This window comes from Blennius ocellaris, assembly GCF_963422515.1.
Source record: "Blennius ocellaris genome assembly, chromosome: 11".
NCBI lineage: Eukaryota > Metazoa > Chordata > Actinopteri > Blenniiformes > Blenniidae > Blennius > Blennius ocellaris.
Window position 1 is genome coordinate 1856716 of NC_137660.1, and position 19824 is coordinate 1876539.

At 43.4% G+C, this 19824-nt stretch overlaps 1 protein-coding gene across 1 annotated transcript; it reads right to left on the reverse strand.

Annotated features, from left to right (window-relative positions):
- Positions 1-5200: 5200 nt before the first annotated feature.
- Positions 5201-19244, reverse strand: scamp2 (secretory carrier membrane protein 2). The gene is made up of 9 exons (XM_080505207.1): positions 19111-19244; positions 15402-15479; positions 14891-14977; positions 13463-13574; positions 12985-13113; positions 11894-12053; positions 11462-11563; positions 9223-9340; positions 5201-7747 (listed from the first exon to the last, which is right to left on the reverse strand). Exons 1-9 carry the CDS (start codon positions 19165-19167, stop codon positions 7598-7600), a joined length of 993 nt encoding a protein of 330 aa, XP_080361333.1. The 5' UTR covers positions 19168-19244; the 3' UTR covers positions 5201-7597.
- Between the last annotated feature and the right edge of the window lie 580 nt (positions 19245-19824).

Sequence of the window (19824 nt, forward strand, 5' to 3'; positions counted from 1 at the left end):
GTTCCAGACACTCCACGCACCGGCTCTCAGCCGTAACATTATGAGCTAATTCATCTAAATTCCATAATATTTGTAGCTGATTCTGGAAGCCAGATGCTCGTCTGGTAAAATCACAAAATCCAATGACGAAGATGAGACTGTGCAAGAGGCTCTATGGTATTAGAATCTTAATGCTTAAGATAAAAATTCTTCATTGCTTGTTTTATTGTTTTTCTTTTATTTCCAAGGCAACAATGTTTTCCTTTTGCTTTGCCTCGAATACATTTCAATGATTTTACCCTGAAATTGCAAATCTTTTATTCACATGACCACAAACATGGGAAATTGAAATGATTCAAAAATCATATTGTTGACCTATAGTGCCATCAATTTAGAAACTTGGACTCTTCTGGGCTAAATCTGAAGCATTGAGGTCGATTCTAAAGCCATGCTGATTGTTGTAAAACAGTCTATTTCTACTTTCTAGTGCTATGTTTTAAGAGAACGAGCAAGTTCTGAGCCGTCTTGACCTCTTATTTGATGTGGGTGAATCAAGCTTTGTGCTTCTCCTGGTATCTTCAGGGAATTGCACCGCAGCAAGGTGGATGCTGAGCCGAGACATTGAGGAAACGAACATTGTTGCTGGTGAAGCTTGGCTCTGTACTGTGGCCACTTGTTTTAGAAATGAGTTTCCATGTCATGATGTGGACTAGCCAAACTTCTTTATTCACTTTAAAGTCGAATGGAGAACTAAACACTTTATACACATTATAGGTCAGATGTACATTGATTCTAAATTAAGAAGATATTGTTTTATTGATGAAATGGGTTTATCCTTCCTTCTCCCCTGCTACTTTTGTCTTATACATTTAAAGGATTTTTAAAATTGTATTTTCTTGCATGTTAAATAAATATATAATTATCAAAGTGGCTTCTTTTCATATGACCACAGCAAAATATACAGTATTTCCATGCTATCCCTATTTTACAAAGTGTAATTTATAAAACAACTGTACAAAGCTATATTAGTAGTTACAAAGGATGAAGGTTGAAAAAATTTACTTTTACTTTGAAAACAACTGAGGAAATATGTTGTTCAAGAAATGTTCCTCAGTGACTCGGAAATAAATTATAAAAAAAAACTAATAATGATTCAATGATTAAGCTACAGAAAAGATAATAAAGGTACATTTTCATACTGCCTGGCACTGGAAAACTTTCAAACATTGAATATTTAAAAAAACGTGAAATATTCAATCGGGTTCCAAGTAAAAAATATCTCTGTTTGTATTTCAGTGTTTGTTTTTAACTTGAGTCAAATGTAATTTTTGAGTAAAGTGAGAAGGAAGGTATAATCTCGAAATGTTAAACTGTCAGTGATGAACCTACATGTAGCAGATCACCGTCAAATTTCAAAACGCTGTAAAATACAAAATTAAGGGTCACAGGTCAGAGTGATGAGGGAAAGGAAATATGTTCTTTAGATCTTGCTTCAGTTTTTCTTATTTTGTTGTTGCGTTTGTTTGTAAGTTGTATTCTAAGTTAATAAAATTTATAGGAGGCATAAATATAAATCTCCCCCCTTGAACTGCAACCTTATCGTGGTGGGGGAGTTTGAGCACCCGAATGACCCTCGGAGCTATGTTGCCGGGGGGCTTGCCCCCCCAGTAGGGTCTCCCAAGGCAAACGGGTCCGAGGCGACGGGTCAGACTAAAAGCAGTTCACAAGACTCCATGGATACACTCACGAGGAGCAAGGTGACGTCGCCCGGTTTGGCGCAGCCGGGGCCACACCCTGGAGCCAGGCCCAGGGTGGAGGCTCGCACGCGAGCGCCCGGTGGCCGCTTTCTTGCCCGCGGGACTCGGCCGGGCTCAGCCCGAAGGGACGACGCGGGCCCCTCCTCCTCCTCATCCTCCTGTGGACCCACCACCCACAGAGGCTGCCGTAGGGGTCGGGTGCAGTGTGGATTGGGTGGCAGTCGACGGCAGAGGCCTCGACGACACGATCCCCGGACACGGACTCTGGCTTTTGGGACATGGAATGTGACCTTGCTGGGGGGGAAGGAGCCCGAGCTTGTGAGGGAGGTTGAGAGATACCGGCTAGATATAGTCGGGCTCACCTCCACTCACAGCTTGGACTCTGGAACCCAGCTCCTCGACAGGGGCTGGACACTCCACTTCTCTGGAGTTGCCCGCCGTGTAAGGCGGCGGGCTGGAGTGGGCTTGCTTATTGCCCCACAGCTCAGCCGCCATGTGTTGGAGTTCACCCCGGTGAATGAGAGGGTTGCGTCCCTACGCCTTCGAGTAGGGGACAGGTCTCTGCCTGTTGTCTCGGCCTATGCACCGAACAGCAGTTCAGAGTACCCAACCTTCTTGGAGTCCCTGGGAGGGGTGCTGGATAGTGCTCCAACTGGGGACTCCATTGTTCTCCCGGGGGACTTCAACGCCCACGTGGGCAATGACAGCGAGACTTGGAAGGGGGTGATTGGGAGGAACCGCCTCCCCGATCTGAACCCGAGTGGTGTTCTGTTATTGGACTTCTGTGCTAGTCACAGTTTGACGATAACGAACACCATGTTCGAGCACAGGGGTGTCCATAAGTGCACATGGCACCAGGACACCCTAGGCCGGAGGTCAATGATAGACTTTGTGGTCATGTCATCTGATCTCTGGCCGCGTGTCTTGGACACTCGGGTAAAGAGAGGGGCAGAGCTGTCAACTGATCACCACCTGGTGGTGAGTTGGATGCACTGGACCGGGAGGAGGCCGGATAGACTCGGCAGGCCCAAACGTGTTATGAGGGTCTGCTGGGAACATCTGGCTGAGCCCTCCGTCCGCGCAGTCTTCAACTCCCACCTCCGGGAGAGCTTCTCACAGATCCCGAGGGAGGTTGGAGACATTGAGTCCGAGTGGACCATGTTCTCCACTTCCATTGTCGAAGCTGCTGCTCGGACTTGTGGCCGCAGGGTCTCTGGTGCCTGTCGTGGCGGCAATCCCCGAACCCGGTGGTGGCAACCGGAAGTAAGGGATGACGTCAAGCTGAAGGAATCCTACCGGGCACTGTTAGCTCATAGGACTCCCGAGGCAATCGACAGGTACCAGCAGGCCAAGCGAGCTGCAGCCCGGGCTGTGGTGGAGGCAAAAACTCGGGTCTGGGAGGAGTTCGGAGAGGCCATGGAGGAGGACTTTCGGTCGGCCTCGAGGAAATTCTGGCAAACCGTCCGGCGCCTCAGGCGGGGGAAGCAGTTCTCCACCAACACTGTTTACAGTGGAAGTGGGGAGCTGTTGACCTCAACTGGGGACATTGTTGGGCGGTGGAAGGAATACTTCGAGGACCTCCTCAATCCCACCACCACGTCTTCCTTTGAGGAAGCAGAGGCTGGGTTCTCAGAGGTGGACTCGTCCATTTCCCAAGCTGAAGTCACCGAGGTTGTTGTGAAGCTCCTCGGTGGCAAGGCACCGGGAGTGGATGAGATTCGCCCAGAGTTCCTTAAGTCTCTGGATGTGCAGGGACTGTCGTGGCTGACTCGTCTCTGCAACATCGCGTGGCGGGCGGGGATGGTACCTCTGGACTGGCGGACCGGGGTGGTGGTCCCTCTCTTTAAGAAGGGGGATCGGAGGGTGTGTTCCAACTACAGAGGGATCACACTCCTCAGCCTCCCCGGGAAAGTCTATTCCAGGGTACTGGAGAGGAGGTACCGTTAGTCGAACCTCGGATCCAAGAGGAACAATGCGGTTTTTGTCCTGGTCGTGGAACACTGGACCAGCTCTATACCCTCCACCAGGTGCTTGAGGGTTCGTGGGAGTTCGCCCAACCAGTCCACATGTGTTTTGTGGATCTGGAGAAGGCGTTCGACCGCGTCCCCCAAGATGTCCTGTGGGGGGTGCTCCGGGAGTATGGAGTCCGGGGTCCCTTGTTGAGGGCTGTTCGGTCTTTGTATTCCCGGAGTAGGAGTCTGGTTCGCATTGCCGGCAGTAAGTCGGACCTGTTCCCAGTGCACGTTGGCCTCCAGCAGGGGTGTCCTTTATCACCGGTTCTGTTCATTACTTATATGGACAGAATTTCTAGGCACAGCCGGGGGCTGGAGGGGGTCCAGTTTGGGGACCACAGAATCTCATCTCTGCTATTTGCGGATGATGTGGTTCTGTTGGCCCCATCAAGCCTGGATCTCCAGCGTGCACGGACACGGTTCACAGCCGAGTGTGAAGCAGCTGGGATGAGGATCAGCACCTCTAAATCCGAGGCCATGGTTCTCGACCGTAAAAAGGTGGCTTGCCCCCTCCAGGTCGGTGGAGTGCCCTTGTCACAGGTGGAGGAGTTCAAGTATCTTGGGGTCTTGTTCACGAGTGGGGGAAAGATGGAGCGTGAGATCGACAGGCGGATCGGTGCAGCGTCTGCAGTCATGCGGACGTTGTATCGGTCCGTCGTGGTGAAGAAGGAGCTGAGCCAAAAAGCGACGCTCTCGATTTACCGGTCGATCTTTGTTCCTACCCTCACCTATGGTCATGAACTATGGGTCATGAACGAAAGAACGAGATCCCGGATACAAGCGGCTGAAATGAGCTTCCTCCGTAGGGTGGCTGGGTGTACCCTTAGAGATAGGGTGAGGAGCTCAGTCACCAGGGAGGAGCTCGGAGTAGAGCCGCTGCTCCTCCACATCGAGAAGAGCCAGCTGAGGTGGCTTGGGCATCTATTTCGGATGCCCCCCGGACGCCTCCCCAGGGAGGTGTTCCGGGCATGTCCCTCCGGTAGGAGGCCTCGGGGCAGACCCAGGACACGCTGGAGGGACTATGTCTCTCGGCTGGCCTGAGAACGCCTTGGGGTGCCACCGGAGGAGCTGGAGGAAGTGTCTGGGGTGAGGGAAGTCTGGGCAACTCTGCTCAGGCTGCTGCCTCCGCGACCCGGCCCCGGATAAAGCGGTAGCCAATGGATGGATGGAGGCATAAATAATCCACTGGCTTCAGCCTGTTCCTTTTCTTTGTCAGTTAAAATGAAGAGTATTTGTTGATGTAGTTGTTTCACTGGTAGATCTGAGCCATTTTCAGTTATTTAAAACTGCAAAGGTTTAATCATAAAGGGAGTTGCAACCACTCTGTGAAAACAAAGTGGCGGCTGAATTACTCTCATAAAACTTGAAAAATACTAAAACAGGAATTGAAAGAAATAAAGGATCAGACGTGGACTTGACAGAGGAAATAAAACAGTAGCAGTTTTTAATGAAAGCAAAGCATTTTATTTGATGCTATATTCAATGTTGGAATATAAAAGGCACAGAATGTACACTGCATCCACAAAAGTAAACAAAATGAACTGATAAAGAATCTGCTCACGAGTTGATGAATGTCTTAACAAACCTTAAAACGATGGGTGAGAACCTCTGACAGCTTGTTTCAAGACAGCAGAGGTTTGACATCAGCACATCAAACAAACACACAGTCTGAGGGCTGTCCGACGTGAGAAATCACAGAAAATATACACCAGGATGCAAATAATTTACAGCGAGAGACAACGAGGACTATGAGTGAAGACGTGCAACAAAAAGTGAAAATTAACCGTGGCAGGAGAAGTTTCTGAGGAAGGTAAATGTTATGTCAATGATCGATCCCTTAGAAAACGTCAGCTTCCCCAAAGACTCAACCTGGCCAGACTTGCAAAACCTGAAAGGAAGAAAATGTAGTTAAACTGACTCAAAACTGTTAAAGCTAACCACTCTGAAGATTGATGCTTTTCCATTATTTTACACAAACATACTTTAGGACGCTACTGGGCTGTCAGATGATTAGGTTGGTGTCAAATTACAACTTGTTTGTTTTCTTTTTTGACATGAAGGCTTCTGATTTGAAAAAAAATGCAACCAACAGAGGAAGTGGCTTGTCGATCATGTGGAAACAGGATGATTAAAGGGGTCATATTATTCAGCTTTAACACTTTCACGAGTCTCGTTGGTTCATCAAAGTTTATTCCTCCAGGAAGTACTTCGTCTCGTGGTGCCATGTGCCAGAGCAGAGCTGCCTGATTGTGGGAGGCAGCAACGGGGAGGAGCCCAGCTTGATTGTGATTGGCTAAACACCTGATGACACTATAAAGGGTTTGATTTCTGATTGGCTGGTTGGAGCAACACACTTTTAAACAACTGAAACACGCCAGGGAGAGAGAGGACACACTTTCTTCACTTCTGGGGCGTCATTCCAGGTATGGGGACGATTAGTACTGCTGGAAAACCATTAGAAAGTGAATTTTGCAAAATATGACCTCTTTAATGGTGATATGATCACTCGGTAAGAGACCTTTATATTTGGGCAGTGTGAAACATGCTGATGTCAAACGGATTCACAACCAGAAACGCCATTTGATGGATTGATGGTTTTGACCGACTTGGAAACAAGAAAAAGAGTGTTTTTCATCATAAATCCTTTTTTTATTCTTATTCATAGTTAGTACACGTCGGGATGCACCGATAACGATACTAGTTGTGGGTCTGATACTTCGAGGTTGTTGGAGCAGAGCGTAGTGTCGATGCAAAGGCTCTACACAGATAGTTTGTAGCAACACATAACCTTTGCATATTCTTTGTATATTGAGTATGAATTAGGCTTTATGGCTTTTAATAAGTACTCATATCGGTACTCTGTATCTGCAAGTTGCAAAAGGTTGACACTTGTACTCATTTTAAAAAGGTGGTGTTGGTTAATCTCGAGTTGGAAGTGCTTTGGTTTCTCCGTGTGAGGCACACATCTGCCAGCCATCAAATTATTCAGATTTCATCTTCACTAAACAATTAACAGTTAATCAATGATTTCATTGATCCTTTATGCAGAAACAAGCAGCTGACAATAAAGATGAGTTTTCTTTTATTACTGAACAACAACTTTTGATTTAAATGGACCTTGAGAATAATCTCCAAAAGTTAAGCAAAGGATTCGTCGTTTACGTTTAGTCCTCTCTGGACTAGAAAATCCGTGACACATGAAAAGAGAAGAAATGTTTGAGACTGAATAAATGTCAATCAAAAGACAGGAAACACTTCATCGGATCTATTTTACAGGATCGGGATCCACCGTCAGAGTGGAAAAACACAAGCATCACACTGTAATCAGCATGCTGCACACACACACACACACACACACACACACACACACACACACACACACACACACACACACACACACACACACACACACACACACACACACACACACACACACACACACACACACACACACACACACACACACACACACACACACACACACACACACACAGTTGTGCATTACACTGAGAAGCATTGGCAAAAAGTGCACAGGAAATATACAAAGCCAGAACCGTCTGAAATGCCAAATCATTGAACTTCATTAACGCTGGACACCACAGTTTGTACCAGATGTGTGTCTTCTGCAAAAGCTAAAACACACACACACACACACACTGATGACGAGAGCCCCGTCCGGCATGAGGTCTGTACGTCATCAGGTCGGGTGGGTTCAGAAACATTAGCCAGGAGTTGGTCCACAGGTACGATGGTAGAGTTTGGAAGGACCCTGCAGCTGAGTACACAGACCTGACGACATAAAGACCTGAAGCTGTTAAAAAGGAGCCGAGCTGTGGCTCAGCTGAGCCTTCAGGGGTTTCCCTGGAAGGCCCCCTGCGCGGCGGAGGACGCTGCTCCGGCCGCAGTCGTCTGGAAGGTTTTGCTGGTGAAGACCCCCTGAGAGAACTCCTGCTGAGCCTTCTGGAAACTGGCCCCAGTGCGGCGGTACATGCTGTGGACCTGCAGGCCAAAACAAACATCACAACCCTGCAAACATCAGACCGACACAACATTTCTACTAGGATGATCGCTTTACTGCACTGATGTGACATCGTCGTCACATAACTGCAGAATGAAGAGAAACGAGAGGAAATAACTGTAGGACAGCAGCAGACTTTGCATAAAAGCTGTTATGTTTCTTGGACATGGGGATGCTAGATTGGGCGTGTCAAACACTAGGCCCACGGGACCAAACCGGCCTGCAAGAGGCCAAACCACCAAGCCAACTGTAAACATTGACAAGATTTTTAAATTAATTTCTTAAGAGTAGTGAGACAACACGACACTGAGACCCAAGTTGAGATATCAATGATGCTGCCATGAAAGCTAGCAAACTAGCATTAGCCTGAAAGCCAAGCCACGAGTCACGTTTTTGCAGGAGCTGTGAGAATTCTGGTGCCGCTCAGAAGCTCTGCACCCTCACTAACCTGTCACATGCCTTCTTATTCAATTGCCATCAATTCAGTATGTAAACACTATATATTGTTTGTCTTATATTGTGCAATTTCCTGACTATTTCCTGACTCTAATCCTCTACTTTTTTCACACGCTTTGAACCCTGAGACTTAAAAAATGAAGAAGCAATTTATGGATTTTCACGGTTTAACGAGATTCATGCCAGCGATACATGGGCGATGCGTTCAGGTGCATCACATAATATTCCTTTTCTTTCTTTTTAAATTTGGAGGGTACAGCTTCTACCCAGTTATGGTCAATAGTCTAGAAATTAGAGTACTTTCCTATTCTCTTTTACCATTTACTTCTATTTTATTCTATTTAATTTTTTATTATTTATGTTTTTGGTGTCGACCTGGGCTGGAGAACTGTATTTTATACCAGGACTTGTAAGAACATGTCACGGTAAGGTGATAAAAAAACAACCCATAATGCCGCAGCTATAAGAGAAGGGTTTTTTTAGGTTTTTTTTGACATTTCACTGTATTTTGCACCACAAGGTTTCATTAAAATCGACTTCATGTCGTGATTGCAGTCCTTTGTTGTTGCTAATTGTTAGATTAAATTTAATGGTTATGAAGGCAACACAGTCCGGCCCGCTCGAGATGAATTTGGGCTTCATGTGGAACCTAAATTAAAATGTGTTTGAAAGCCCTAGATCAAAGAAAAATGTACGTTGTTCTGTAATTTCAGTGGTTACTTTTGTAGAGGACACTAATTGGTCCAGATTAAAGCACAACAAAAAGTCTACCGGTTGGTGTTGAGACATCATCGTCGTCTTGTATTCATGACTGATACTTGAAAGTAAAGATGGGATCATGTTCACATTAGGGTTTGTGTTCTGGTGAGTTTGGTTATTTAGCTGGAGAACACATGATGCAAAGAACCTATTTACCGTCATTCAAAGAAAGTAAACATTCATCAGTACATCAGTCACGGCTGTTAATCTACCAGTTAAGAGAAGGGGAATCGTTTCTTACCATTTTGAGCAGAATGACAGACATCACAGCACAAATAGTGAAGAGGATAGCCACTATGATCATGATCGCTCCAGCGGCCTTGTTCTTCCCAATGACAGTGAAGGCAGCGATCCAGCCACTGCAGACAAACGATACAGAGCAACTGTCAGCACAAAGACCGTCACTGGAATAATGTGCATGCAGCATCATACGGTGAGGGGGCTTCATGTGCGGTCCCCTGATGAGTGTGTGAGTTCGCCCACTGACTAAGAAAAAGGTCAGCCTATTATTTTAAAGACAGATTGTCAGTAAAGTGGGAAATAACCATCTCATGCCCGAGCCTGTGGCGAAACTCTTGTCAATAATCACAGAGGCCAGAAGTTCCTTGTACATTTGTCAAGAGAGGTTTCCCCCTCATTGCAGATCATCTCCAAAACCACCAATGTTTCCAGGCTGAGGTCTGCCAACTGCAAGCTTCAGGTTCGGCCACAGGTTTTCAAAGAGACTCAATTGTGGAGACTTCCACAGACAAGCCGGACTAATCCAATGAACAGCAGGGACTGATGGATAAGGAGCGAAACATCTTAAACTACACCGTTCCAAGTGAAAATGTATCGTTTTTGTTTCATGTCAGTAGATACTCAAAAGGAGAACAATATGCTACAAACATAAACAATTCCGGTTGACTGTCAAAATAAAACCGGAGAGTCTGGACTGGGAGTTGTGACACTCTGGAGTAAACTTTGTTATAGTCCATTTACTGAGTATGTGCAGAAGATCTAATAACCGCGGCGGTGGTGCGTATGTGCAGTGGCAGCGTTTCTGCTGTATGCACATCTACAATACAATCGTTTTCCACCACAGAATTATGCTGTTGTCTTTATGCCAACATTTTGCTTTCAGTGTCAATTTCAGTTGTAATGGTCTGAGGTGGTATAAACTAGGAGTTGGGTGGTACAAGCGGTATACGGGAGAAACATTGGATGGGATTCTTCAGAATTTAGTGCACTAAATTACTTTTCCTTTACTTCAAAATCCTGGTGAGAACCCTGCTACAAGGACCTGGTTTGGTCTGAGGGAGCCAGATGTTGAGCAGAGAAAGAACCCAGTGTTTCCTCAATGGGCCAAAATACCAGGACTGGACCCAATTATCTGAATGTTCGGTTGTTGTGGTAGTGTCCGGATATTCATTTTGAGATCCGTATAATTGCTGCAATGTTCAGAAACAGTCATTTTGACAAATATTATATATATATATATATATATTTTTTTTTTTTTTAAACACGAAAAAAACATCATAATATATATTGTTACCACACATGCTTCAAATTATACCACCATATAGATTTTAGGCAATATCGCTCAGCTGTAACCATTACATTTTGATATAAAAATGTCTTCTTAACATCCTAATATGGCCAAATGACCTGCCAAACTAATATAAATATGTATAGACTGGGCAATATGGTAACTACGGTGACAGTGGGACTGTTCCCACTTACCAGAGAGGAAAAGACATCTCAGCCCTGTCAAAGTGGGAACATCCAAATAATAAATAAAGTTTTGCTGTGGTGCTGTAGCAGCATTCAGTGGTCATACAGCAACACCTAGTGGTCCTACCTGGTATGCAAGGGCATATTTTGATTTACCAAACAACTAAAAAAAAGTGTTTTATAGTCCAGAAAATGAAGTTGATTTTATCCTGTTAAATAATCTGTGGCAAACTTACTAATACATTGTGTTAGTTCTTTTTTCTAGTTTCTTATCATTCTCATATTCTGAGTGTTTTTAAGACCATTCACTCACACAGACTGCCATAACTTTCCATTATCTCAGCCCTTGTCTTCTTTTATTCTTTGTTTGGTTGATCGTGGTTCAGACTATTCACAAACACACAAAAGGAAGACAAAAGTATAACAAAGACGGGACAAAAAGTGGAAGAAAAGAGAAATAGAATGAAGCCCGAGGAGGTGCAGCTCTCTGCTTTAGGACTGACAGCAGCAGAAGAAGAAACTTACAGAGTTACCAGCAGACGAGAGGCTGAAGGACGGAAAGTCTGCGAGAAGAGATGAAAGGATGCAGAAAGTGAGAAGAGGAGGCACGAACGGGGACAGGAAGTCCCAACAGACTGCAGCGAGAAACAACCAGCAGGCAGACGACATAGACACTTCTGGATCCCACGACGACAACTGAATGTTGGAGCTTGTTCACGACTCCTGTGACACTTTTACTGAACCTTGTTTTCAAGGATGCGGCTCACCTGTTGCCCCAGCTGGGGATGCCCACAGCCTGGATGATGAAGATGGCCACTTGGATGAAAAACACAAAGAAGAAGAAGAAAAAGCTGAAGGAGCTGTCGGTCCTAAAAGATAAAAAACAAAATGCGGGTTAACAGATACTACTTTTATCAAAGAACATTTTTTGAACACACATATATTGTACTCCATTTTTTAATTAACAGTTTCAATGTTATCTTTAATGTGACTTGTAACAATCAATTCCAAAATTACCGACGTAGAGACGCTGAGATAATTAGGGATGCACCGATACCGATAAGTATGAGTACTTGTTATCGGCACAACGATCACCTCCAAAGTTACAGAAGTCTCGATTGTGTGACAAATGATGGTTTGAGCATCTTTAAAGATACTGAACGCCACTGGAACTCTTGTATTGATGAAGGGAGTCTCACTTGAAGGCCTTGTAGACGGGCCGGTACCAGCAGAGGAAGGAACAGGGACTGAAGAGGATGAGCCAGAGGATGGAGAGGCCGAAGTCGATCCCGTTGGTGGTGCTGGTGGTAAAATAAGCCAGGCAGGCCAGCAGGTTGAGGAACAGAGTCACGCAGTTAACTGAGGAACGACAATGCAGAGTCGGTCAGAGGATTACAAATCTCCCTCGTTTCTCACATACCGTTTCAGGCTGGTGTGTTAAACTTATTATTTCCATCATCATCATCCTCAATATCTATAAAAGCTGAAATAAGCCAGATCTGAAAGTAAACACTTTTAAACAGGAACTTAAAACCCTCTTTTTTTAAAAAGCTGCTCATGCTTTATCATTTCGTGAAGCGTCATTTTTTTCCATTCCATCCAGCGTTTTAAAATCACATGATTTTATGTTTCATATAATAATTCATCATTTTTTACCGTGTTTAATCTTTTCTAGCACAATTGTTTATCGGTCATTTTAGTCATTACCTCCTATCTCTGTATTCTATATCTCCATATGTTTGCGTGGATGTTTTATTCTGAGATTATCGTCTTATTTTTCATTTGTCCACTTCGTGATGCGTTCTGGACGAAAAGTGCAATAACGTTCGATCAATTGATTTAAGGCTCCGTTTGCACAAGGTTTCAAGTGAAATGTATCGTTGTGGTGTTTTTGTTTTGGAAAGGTTTCTCGTTTCATGAAAGACATTGTTGTTATTGTCCATCGACTAGAACTATTTAGTATGGCCACGGTGCTACGCTTGTGCAGCGTTTCAGAAAAGTTGCATTTTCAGTTGCTCCGAGCACGGTTGTGAAAACAACCGCCAAACACAACGAAAGTTTTCCCTTTTCGCTTGAAAACGTTGCATAAACGGGACCTTACATTTACGTTTTCTGCTTCGGAATTGTTGGCAATCAGGCGCCGTCCTGCTGGCAGTTACAGGAACTAAGGAGTGAATTGCCACACCTGCCTTAAGCCTTCAGGAAAATCCCTAACAATACATGACCAACAGAAATCTAGAGACGCAAGATGGACTGTTGCCTGGTAAAAGCAGTTCATGTGCGTACTTACACATCCACAGATAGTAAATCATCTTGCAGACTCTCTGGTATTCCTGGGGGATCTCCTCGGAGAAATCCTGATAAAAGCACGGCTTGATGGGGAAGAATTTGGGAAGTGGAGGCCAGTTGTTCTGTTTACCTGTCGAGAAAACACACGTCAGTCCCGCTGGTGCTGCGATGGAAGAGAGCTTCCATTGCAGCACCAGCTGAAGGGCTTACTTTTGAAATTGTGACACACACAAGGTATTTCTTTGATTATCTGATCATCTTTTCAGTCGCTTCATGACCTTTTTCAGGCAGTTGATGTTGTTATTTCAACATTTTTCACTGGTTTAGTACAGTATTATTTTGCACAAAGTGAGATTCCCTGTCTTCTTGATACAAAATGCTCACGCGCACATTGTTTGCCTGCCTCAGATAGTTGCTGTGTCTGATAGTCCTGCAGCAGAAAGAAGCTTGTTTTTTGGGTTTTTTTTGTCTTTAATGACCTGTCGGGCCTCGGCTCTGGAGCTCCTGCTCTCTGCGGTCCAGCTCAGCAGCCTTCCTCTCCAGCTCCTCCTGCTGTCTCAGCAGGTTGGCCTGAGCTGCCGCAGCAGATGCCTGCAGAAAAAAAAGAAGAAGAAGAAAAAAAAAAAAAAAGAGATGGTCAGAAACCCTTTATTCAACAATGCTCTAAGATGCAGCTTGGACGTACACAGTGCAGAGGCTTCATGTTGCATATAAAGGATATGGACACGGAACACGTGCTGCAATGAGACCTGGAAAATATAGCGAGTAAATACAATCCTGAATTACAGCGTCAGCATTTGACATTTAACACCTGAGCGAGTGTTGAGAAAATACGAGTGAAGAAGGCTGCAATGACACAACATTTCTAGTAGAAATGCTTTCTTTTCATTTTCGTATTTTTCTTAGAGAAGTTTTGTGTTTACACAGCAATGGCAGAAACACTGTAGAGCCACTTGTGGGTGCTGAAAGTTGTTTTTCTAATGAAACCACACACGCGTGCTCAGAACAATACACAATAAACATTAACAATGGTGACTACACGGATACTGGTAAGGGCAAACGACAAAGTTGGACTCTTATTATGTGCAACTGTCAACTGCCAAGTTTATTATTGTCCATCTACTCAGAGTAGAACTTACTGCCGTGGTGTGCATGTGCTGCCACTGACTATATGACAGCGGAACCAGAGCATCCTGAAAAAGCTGCACTTTCTCCCATTTCCATGGAGTAGGAGCAGTTTCAAAGCTTGAGAGCAGTTTCAAAAAGTGTTTTCAGAGGCTCCCGGCAACGTTGTCGTGCAAACACAGACAAAAAAGGCAAACGATGTTTTACGTTTTTCATTACTTGTCCAGGTAAACAACATTAAATTGACTGATTGTGGTGAGTCTCTGTCATTCTGTAATATTGAAAGCGCGAGTGGATGCTTTTTTCATACAAATGTCCACGTACTTACCATTGTTTATGTATCTCGTGCTATGTTTCATTGGAAAAAACAAAATCAACAGCACCCACTAGTGGGCCTACTTGAAAACTACATCATTTTCAGGTTTTCTGCAAAAAGGAAATGCAAGAACGATGTGATTTCACTTGATGCATTGTTGTATAAACAGGGCTGTGGTCTCAAAGGTGCCACTGAAGGTCATTTGTTATCTTTGATGGTGGCACATACGATTATCAATCATGTTTGACAAAATCCGGCTTAAAAAGTCTTTGTCGTGGTTAAATAATCAAAGAAATCCACTCTGCATCAGCTCTTGTTTATATATTCAGGTTTCCTTTCTACCATTTGGAACATGTTCACCAGGTTTATGAAGCCTACCAACACAGCCAGTAACACACAGACATGGGATGAGGGGATTTGGGAAGTCCTCCACTTCTACATATAGTCTACTGGGGTGTGTTCCCACCTGTGGGCTGGGCTCTGTGGATGGCTGTAACACAGCAGGCTGGTAGGGAGAGGTGGAGGCTGGGGTGGTGTGAGTAGCCAGGCCGTCCTGGAAGACAAAGACAAGCAGACAAATTATGGCTTTCAATCTTAAAGTATCCAGTCAGCTGGAGGCCAATGCCAGCTTGTCTAATTCTCAAAATGTGCTTTTATGCTTTCATCACTTAAATTGTAGCAGATATGGTTAGTTGAATTAATAACATGATAACCAAAGTGCATAATATCTTTGAGTTTGACACCCTTGCTTTTGATCTATCCGAGTCCTTCACTAATTCTGAATTTGTCAATATTGTGGCTCACTGCTGAATCTTGACAATGTGGTGACAACGTTGAGAAGAGGTCAGTGAGTCACCAGCTCCCAGGAGAAACAGAGAAAAACAAGCAGGAAGAAAGGGAATAACGTTCCCGCTGTGCCACAAAGCTGTGTAAAAATCAATGAAGCTGCAGAACAGTGAGGCTCTCGGATGTCTTACACTGGACTGGGAGTTAAAAGGGTTGTACTGGTCCACCGGCTCTACGTTGGAGTTGGTGACTTGTGTGACTGAAGGGTCCTGAGAAACATAGAGAGAAGCACTCATTAGACAAAAACTAAAGAGTCAGGAAGAAATAAAAGGATGCTTGAAAGGATGCTTCATTTGGACAAAAACCCATTGACCTCAATATCCTGTGGAAGATTCCTTTGATTTCAGTGTGCCGACATATGTATATAAATATTTCTAACATTTTAAAAAGGATGTCCCTTTACACGGAAACAAAGTATTTAGCATGCTAGGTCAATAGTGGGTGCTCTTGTTTGTTATTGGAATGAAACCACACAAATGTGTGCAGAGAACAATACGCTGTAAACATTAAGAATGGAGAATAGATGAACATTCTAGTGGACAGACGATGAAGTTGGATTGTTGTTACGTGACTACGGTCAAATATAAAACTACCAAGTTCCAAGAGAATCTGGACTGGGAGTCACGACACTCTGGAAGAAGACAATGTTGTTATTCTCCATTACTGAGCATGTGCAGAACCACTGTGGTGCGCATGACCTGTAGCAGTGTTTCAGAAAAATTGCATTTTCTCCCATATCCCATTTCTTCAGTTTCCATTTCAGAAACATTTTGTGTCTCAGTGACAGTGTAACAACCAATAATAGAATAACTTGCAGATAATGTCAGAAAATATTTTAAATCAATATTCAAACAATGTTTTCCTAATGATTTAAATTGTTACAGTATAGTATTCAATCATTTGAATATTCAATGTCACTATACATTTTGTATGATCTAAAATCCAATCTATTCAACATGATTTCATGAAATTTTACTCACTGGTGGGAAGTTAAAGGACCTTTAAACCTCATCTTAAATCAATGTGTGAAATAAGAAGCTCAAAATTACAGGTGACATATCTCTGAGACTAAAGATATAAGTTGATAGTTGGAACCGTTTGTGAAAAATGATGCAGGATCGAATGATTTAGATTGACCACCTGTGCAGTTCAGTAAGAAAGGTCTGAACTGAAGTGTGAAATCAATTTTAATAGTTTAAAATGCACAGGAGAAAAACAAATCAAATATAGTTTGCCATATATAGGCATCAGCCATAACGTGACCATCAGCTTAAACTCATATAGGGCCCTGTCTTGCTGAATGAATAGCTCTGACATGTTGGACTGTAAAACACTAATGCCCCACACACAACATTTTCAATTGAAAATGAAAAACTTTCATTGTGTTTTGGGGACCCAAGTACATGACAATGGTGCTCGAAGCCACTGACTTGTTGAAAAACTGCTCCCAAGGTGTAACTTTTTGAAAACCCTCCAACTCTGCCTAGGTGTAAACAGGGGAAAACACAACTTCCAGGAAATGCTCGTGCAGACAGAGGAAACGCTGCTACAGGTCATGTGCACCACGGCTGCAGTGAATAGTTCCTCTAATTTTGGACAAATTTTCATCAACTGTCAATGCATTATTAGGTCTTCATATTTTATTGGTTGATTGTGTCTAACTGATCAAATACAACAATGATGCAATCCCAGAAGCAAATCCCAGTTTCTGCGGAACATTTGACAATAGAAAACTCAAATCAGGCAAATCAATTCCTGCTTGGATGACTCTCACAAAATCAGCTCGTCACTCAGTGGCCATGTGATTAAAAGTCTGAGCTCATTGTTGCTTATCTGTTGTTGACACACCTGTATGCTTTCCCAGCAGCAACCAGGATCATGCCTCCACACCTCACATTATAGGGGTGATTGAAACTGGTTCATTAAACAGTTGTACTGTATATTCCTATGAAATGATGTCCAGGAGGTCTTTGTTGCCTATGGAGCTATTCCAAAAGTGTCACGTGTAAAAGCAGGAGGACCATTGCTGAGGAAATGCTTGTAACTTTGATGAGACTGCACAACTCCATCGAATGAACACAGAAATGCCGGGAAAAAAAACGACTTCAGTCAAATAAGTGAAAACAAGTCACCAAGCCTTTCTAAACAACAGCTTAGAAGTGTGGAGGAATCACAACACAACCCCATTCAATAATCATACACTGGTCAGGCACACACTGATAGACGTAATTAAAAAAAAAAATCCAGATACATCAGAGCAATATCCTGATCTAAACCTCTCGGAAACAAGTTTTGGAGCAAGCACCACTTTGTCAAGGTGTGTTTGCCATCCTCATTTCATAACTGCTGCCAAATATTGTTCTTAAGCATTCTCACACCACCGCATTTGCATTTCTACAAGGTCAAACAATACTGTAAATATTGACTTTCTTAAAATTCGGCAACTTCTTGTAAAACTGCTGACTCGTGTAACAGCTCGTTAGCGATTGGAGCCAGAGACAATATTTATCCACACATTTCCACACCCTTTAAACAAACAACAGTCTCCGGTGATGTCACCGCTCCTCTGCACCTGATCCAATTCAGTGAGATGCCTTACAACAGTCAATGACAGACAATGTCTCATGCAATGTGATTGACATTGAAAAAGATACTTTTTAGTTTTAATTTGGAGTGTTGCCTGACACAGTATTTTTTGTATTTGACCACAATTGCAGAACAAAAGTCATAGAAACTAAGCCAGACAATATCTGGCTTCGTTTCCAACACCATATCTAATATGGTGTTGAAAGGCTCCCCTTTCCTTGATGATTCACAAGTTCAGACTTGTGACAAAGCACATCATGACCAAAATATGTCAGTTCATATAAAGATAGCACCAAACTATGTATTTCCTATGTCATAAAGATGAATGTAGGGAAAGTAGCAAGTGAATGGCTAAATTTCTTTTAAATGATCTTCCTCTCATCAGGGGTTTTCTGTGTTATAAACTGGGTGACAAAGATATGTGAGCTCAATAGATTGACAAAACAAAAAAAGGCAACACAATGGGAATAGTAGGCTTCAGTATGCTGGAAACCTTTCTTCCATTGGGCACAGACATGGTCTAAACGTTATAACCCTGGCTGCTTCCATATCAACCATCCGTTTCATTGTTTCTTGCAAGCTCTAATGAAATGCAATGAAGAATTGTCTGCAATTTGTTGAAAATGTTAAAAACCCGCTTTGAAATTTAGAGCAAAGAAACAATGTGTTGTAGAGAGAGAGAGAGAGAGAGAGAGAGAGAGAGAGAGAGAGAGAGAGAGAGAGAGAGAGAGAGAAGAGGAGAGAGAGAGAGAGAGAGAGAGAGAGAGAGAGAGATGAGAGAGAGAGAGAGACGAGAGAGAGAGAGAGAGAGAAGAGAGAGAGAGAGAAGAGAGAGAGTAGGAGAGAGGAGAGAGAGAAGAGAGAGAGAGATGAGTGAGAGAGAGAGAGAGACGAGAGAGGTTTCAGACGTAAACGACGATATTTTAATCCACACAGAAAGTGCAAAATACAGATATTTATATCAATTTCGTTCCCTGAATAAGTTTTAAAAGGGTTAAAATATGTTTTGACCACACATTCCTGCTTGGCTACAGTTTAACTTCCTCAACTTAACACACCAAGAAGCCCGGCCTTCTTTCTAATAGAGCTCGCTTGACTGGTGGATTGCCTGTCAATCTTGAGTATTTGACCAATGTGTTGTCTGTATTGGAGACCTCAGCTCCGCCCCCACATCCACCCAGGCAAGCTTCCTGGCGTGCTGGGCTCCCTTTTAACGAATGATAAGTCAGCAACCATTAAAACCAACGCACTTACATTGAAGGGGTTATCGCTGACAGGCGCAGCGAACGGGTTGTCGTCGTATCCCGACATTTTGAGACTTTATCCTCCCAAAAGTAGACTAAAACGAACCCCAACTCTTCTCTGTCGCTTCTGTTGCTTGTCCCAGCCACTTCTCAAGTCAGCCAATATAGGCGCATGCGCAGTGGGCCCGTTGCGGTGACGTAAATGGAGCGCGCACCCAAAGCGCGCGACACAGCCAAACGGGTATTATTTTCCAAAAGAGTTAATTATTCAAATACAACAAATATCACCTTCTTCTTTTAAAGTCACTGATCTTATTTTATGATTAGTTTTACTTTGTGTGTGGGAATATAGCTCTACGAAACAATGACCTCAATTTAAAAAATAAATGATGAAATAAACCTAGGATTATTTTATATATAAAACATGCTGGAAAGCAGTAAGTGGAAGTACAAACGTATTTTGCCCTTTCCCACTATTATTGAAAATGATATGCTTAACGTCCATACAATGAAGAATCGAATCAAAGCAAATAGAATAGAAGCAAATAGAATAGAAAGGCATTAGAATAGAATAGAATAGAATAGAATAGAATAGAATAGAACACACAAACTTCATTATTCCCAGAAGGATTTTTTTTTGTGGTATCGTTCTGCATATCAAAGGTCATATTAAATGTCCACACTGGTCCCCTGGATGGAGACAGGGGACACAGACAGCATGTTC

Excerpts from the sequence above, each read along its gene's own strand:
- scamp2 (XM_080505207.1), bottom strand. The coding sequence starts at position 19,167 with ATGTCGGGATACGACGACAACCCGTTCGCTGCGCCTGTCAGCGATAAC. Across the intron at positions 13,114-13,462 it reads CCAGAGCCGAGGCCCGACAG|GTAAACAGAACAACTGGCCT; the intron begins GTCATTAAAGAC and ends TTTTCTCGACAG. Across the intron at positions 12,054-12,984 it reads GATTTACTATCTGTGGATGT|TTAACTGCGTGACTCTGTTC; the intron begins GTAAGTACGCAC and ends GTCGTTCCTCAG.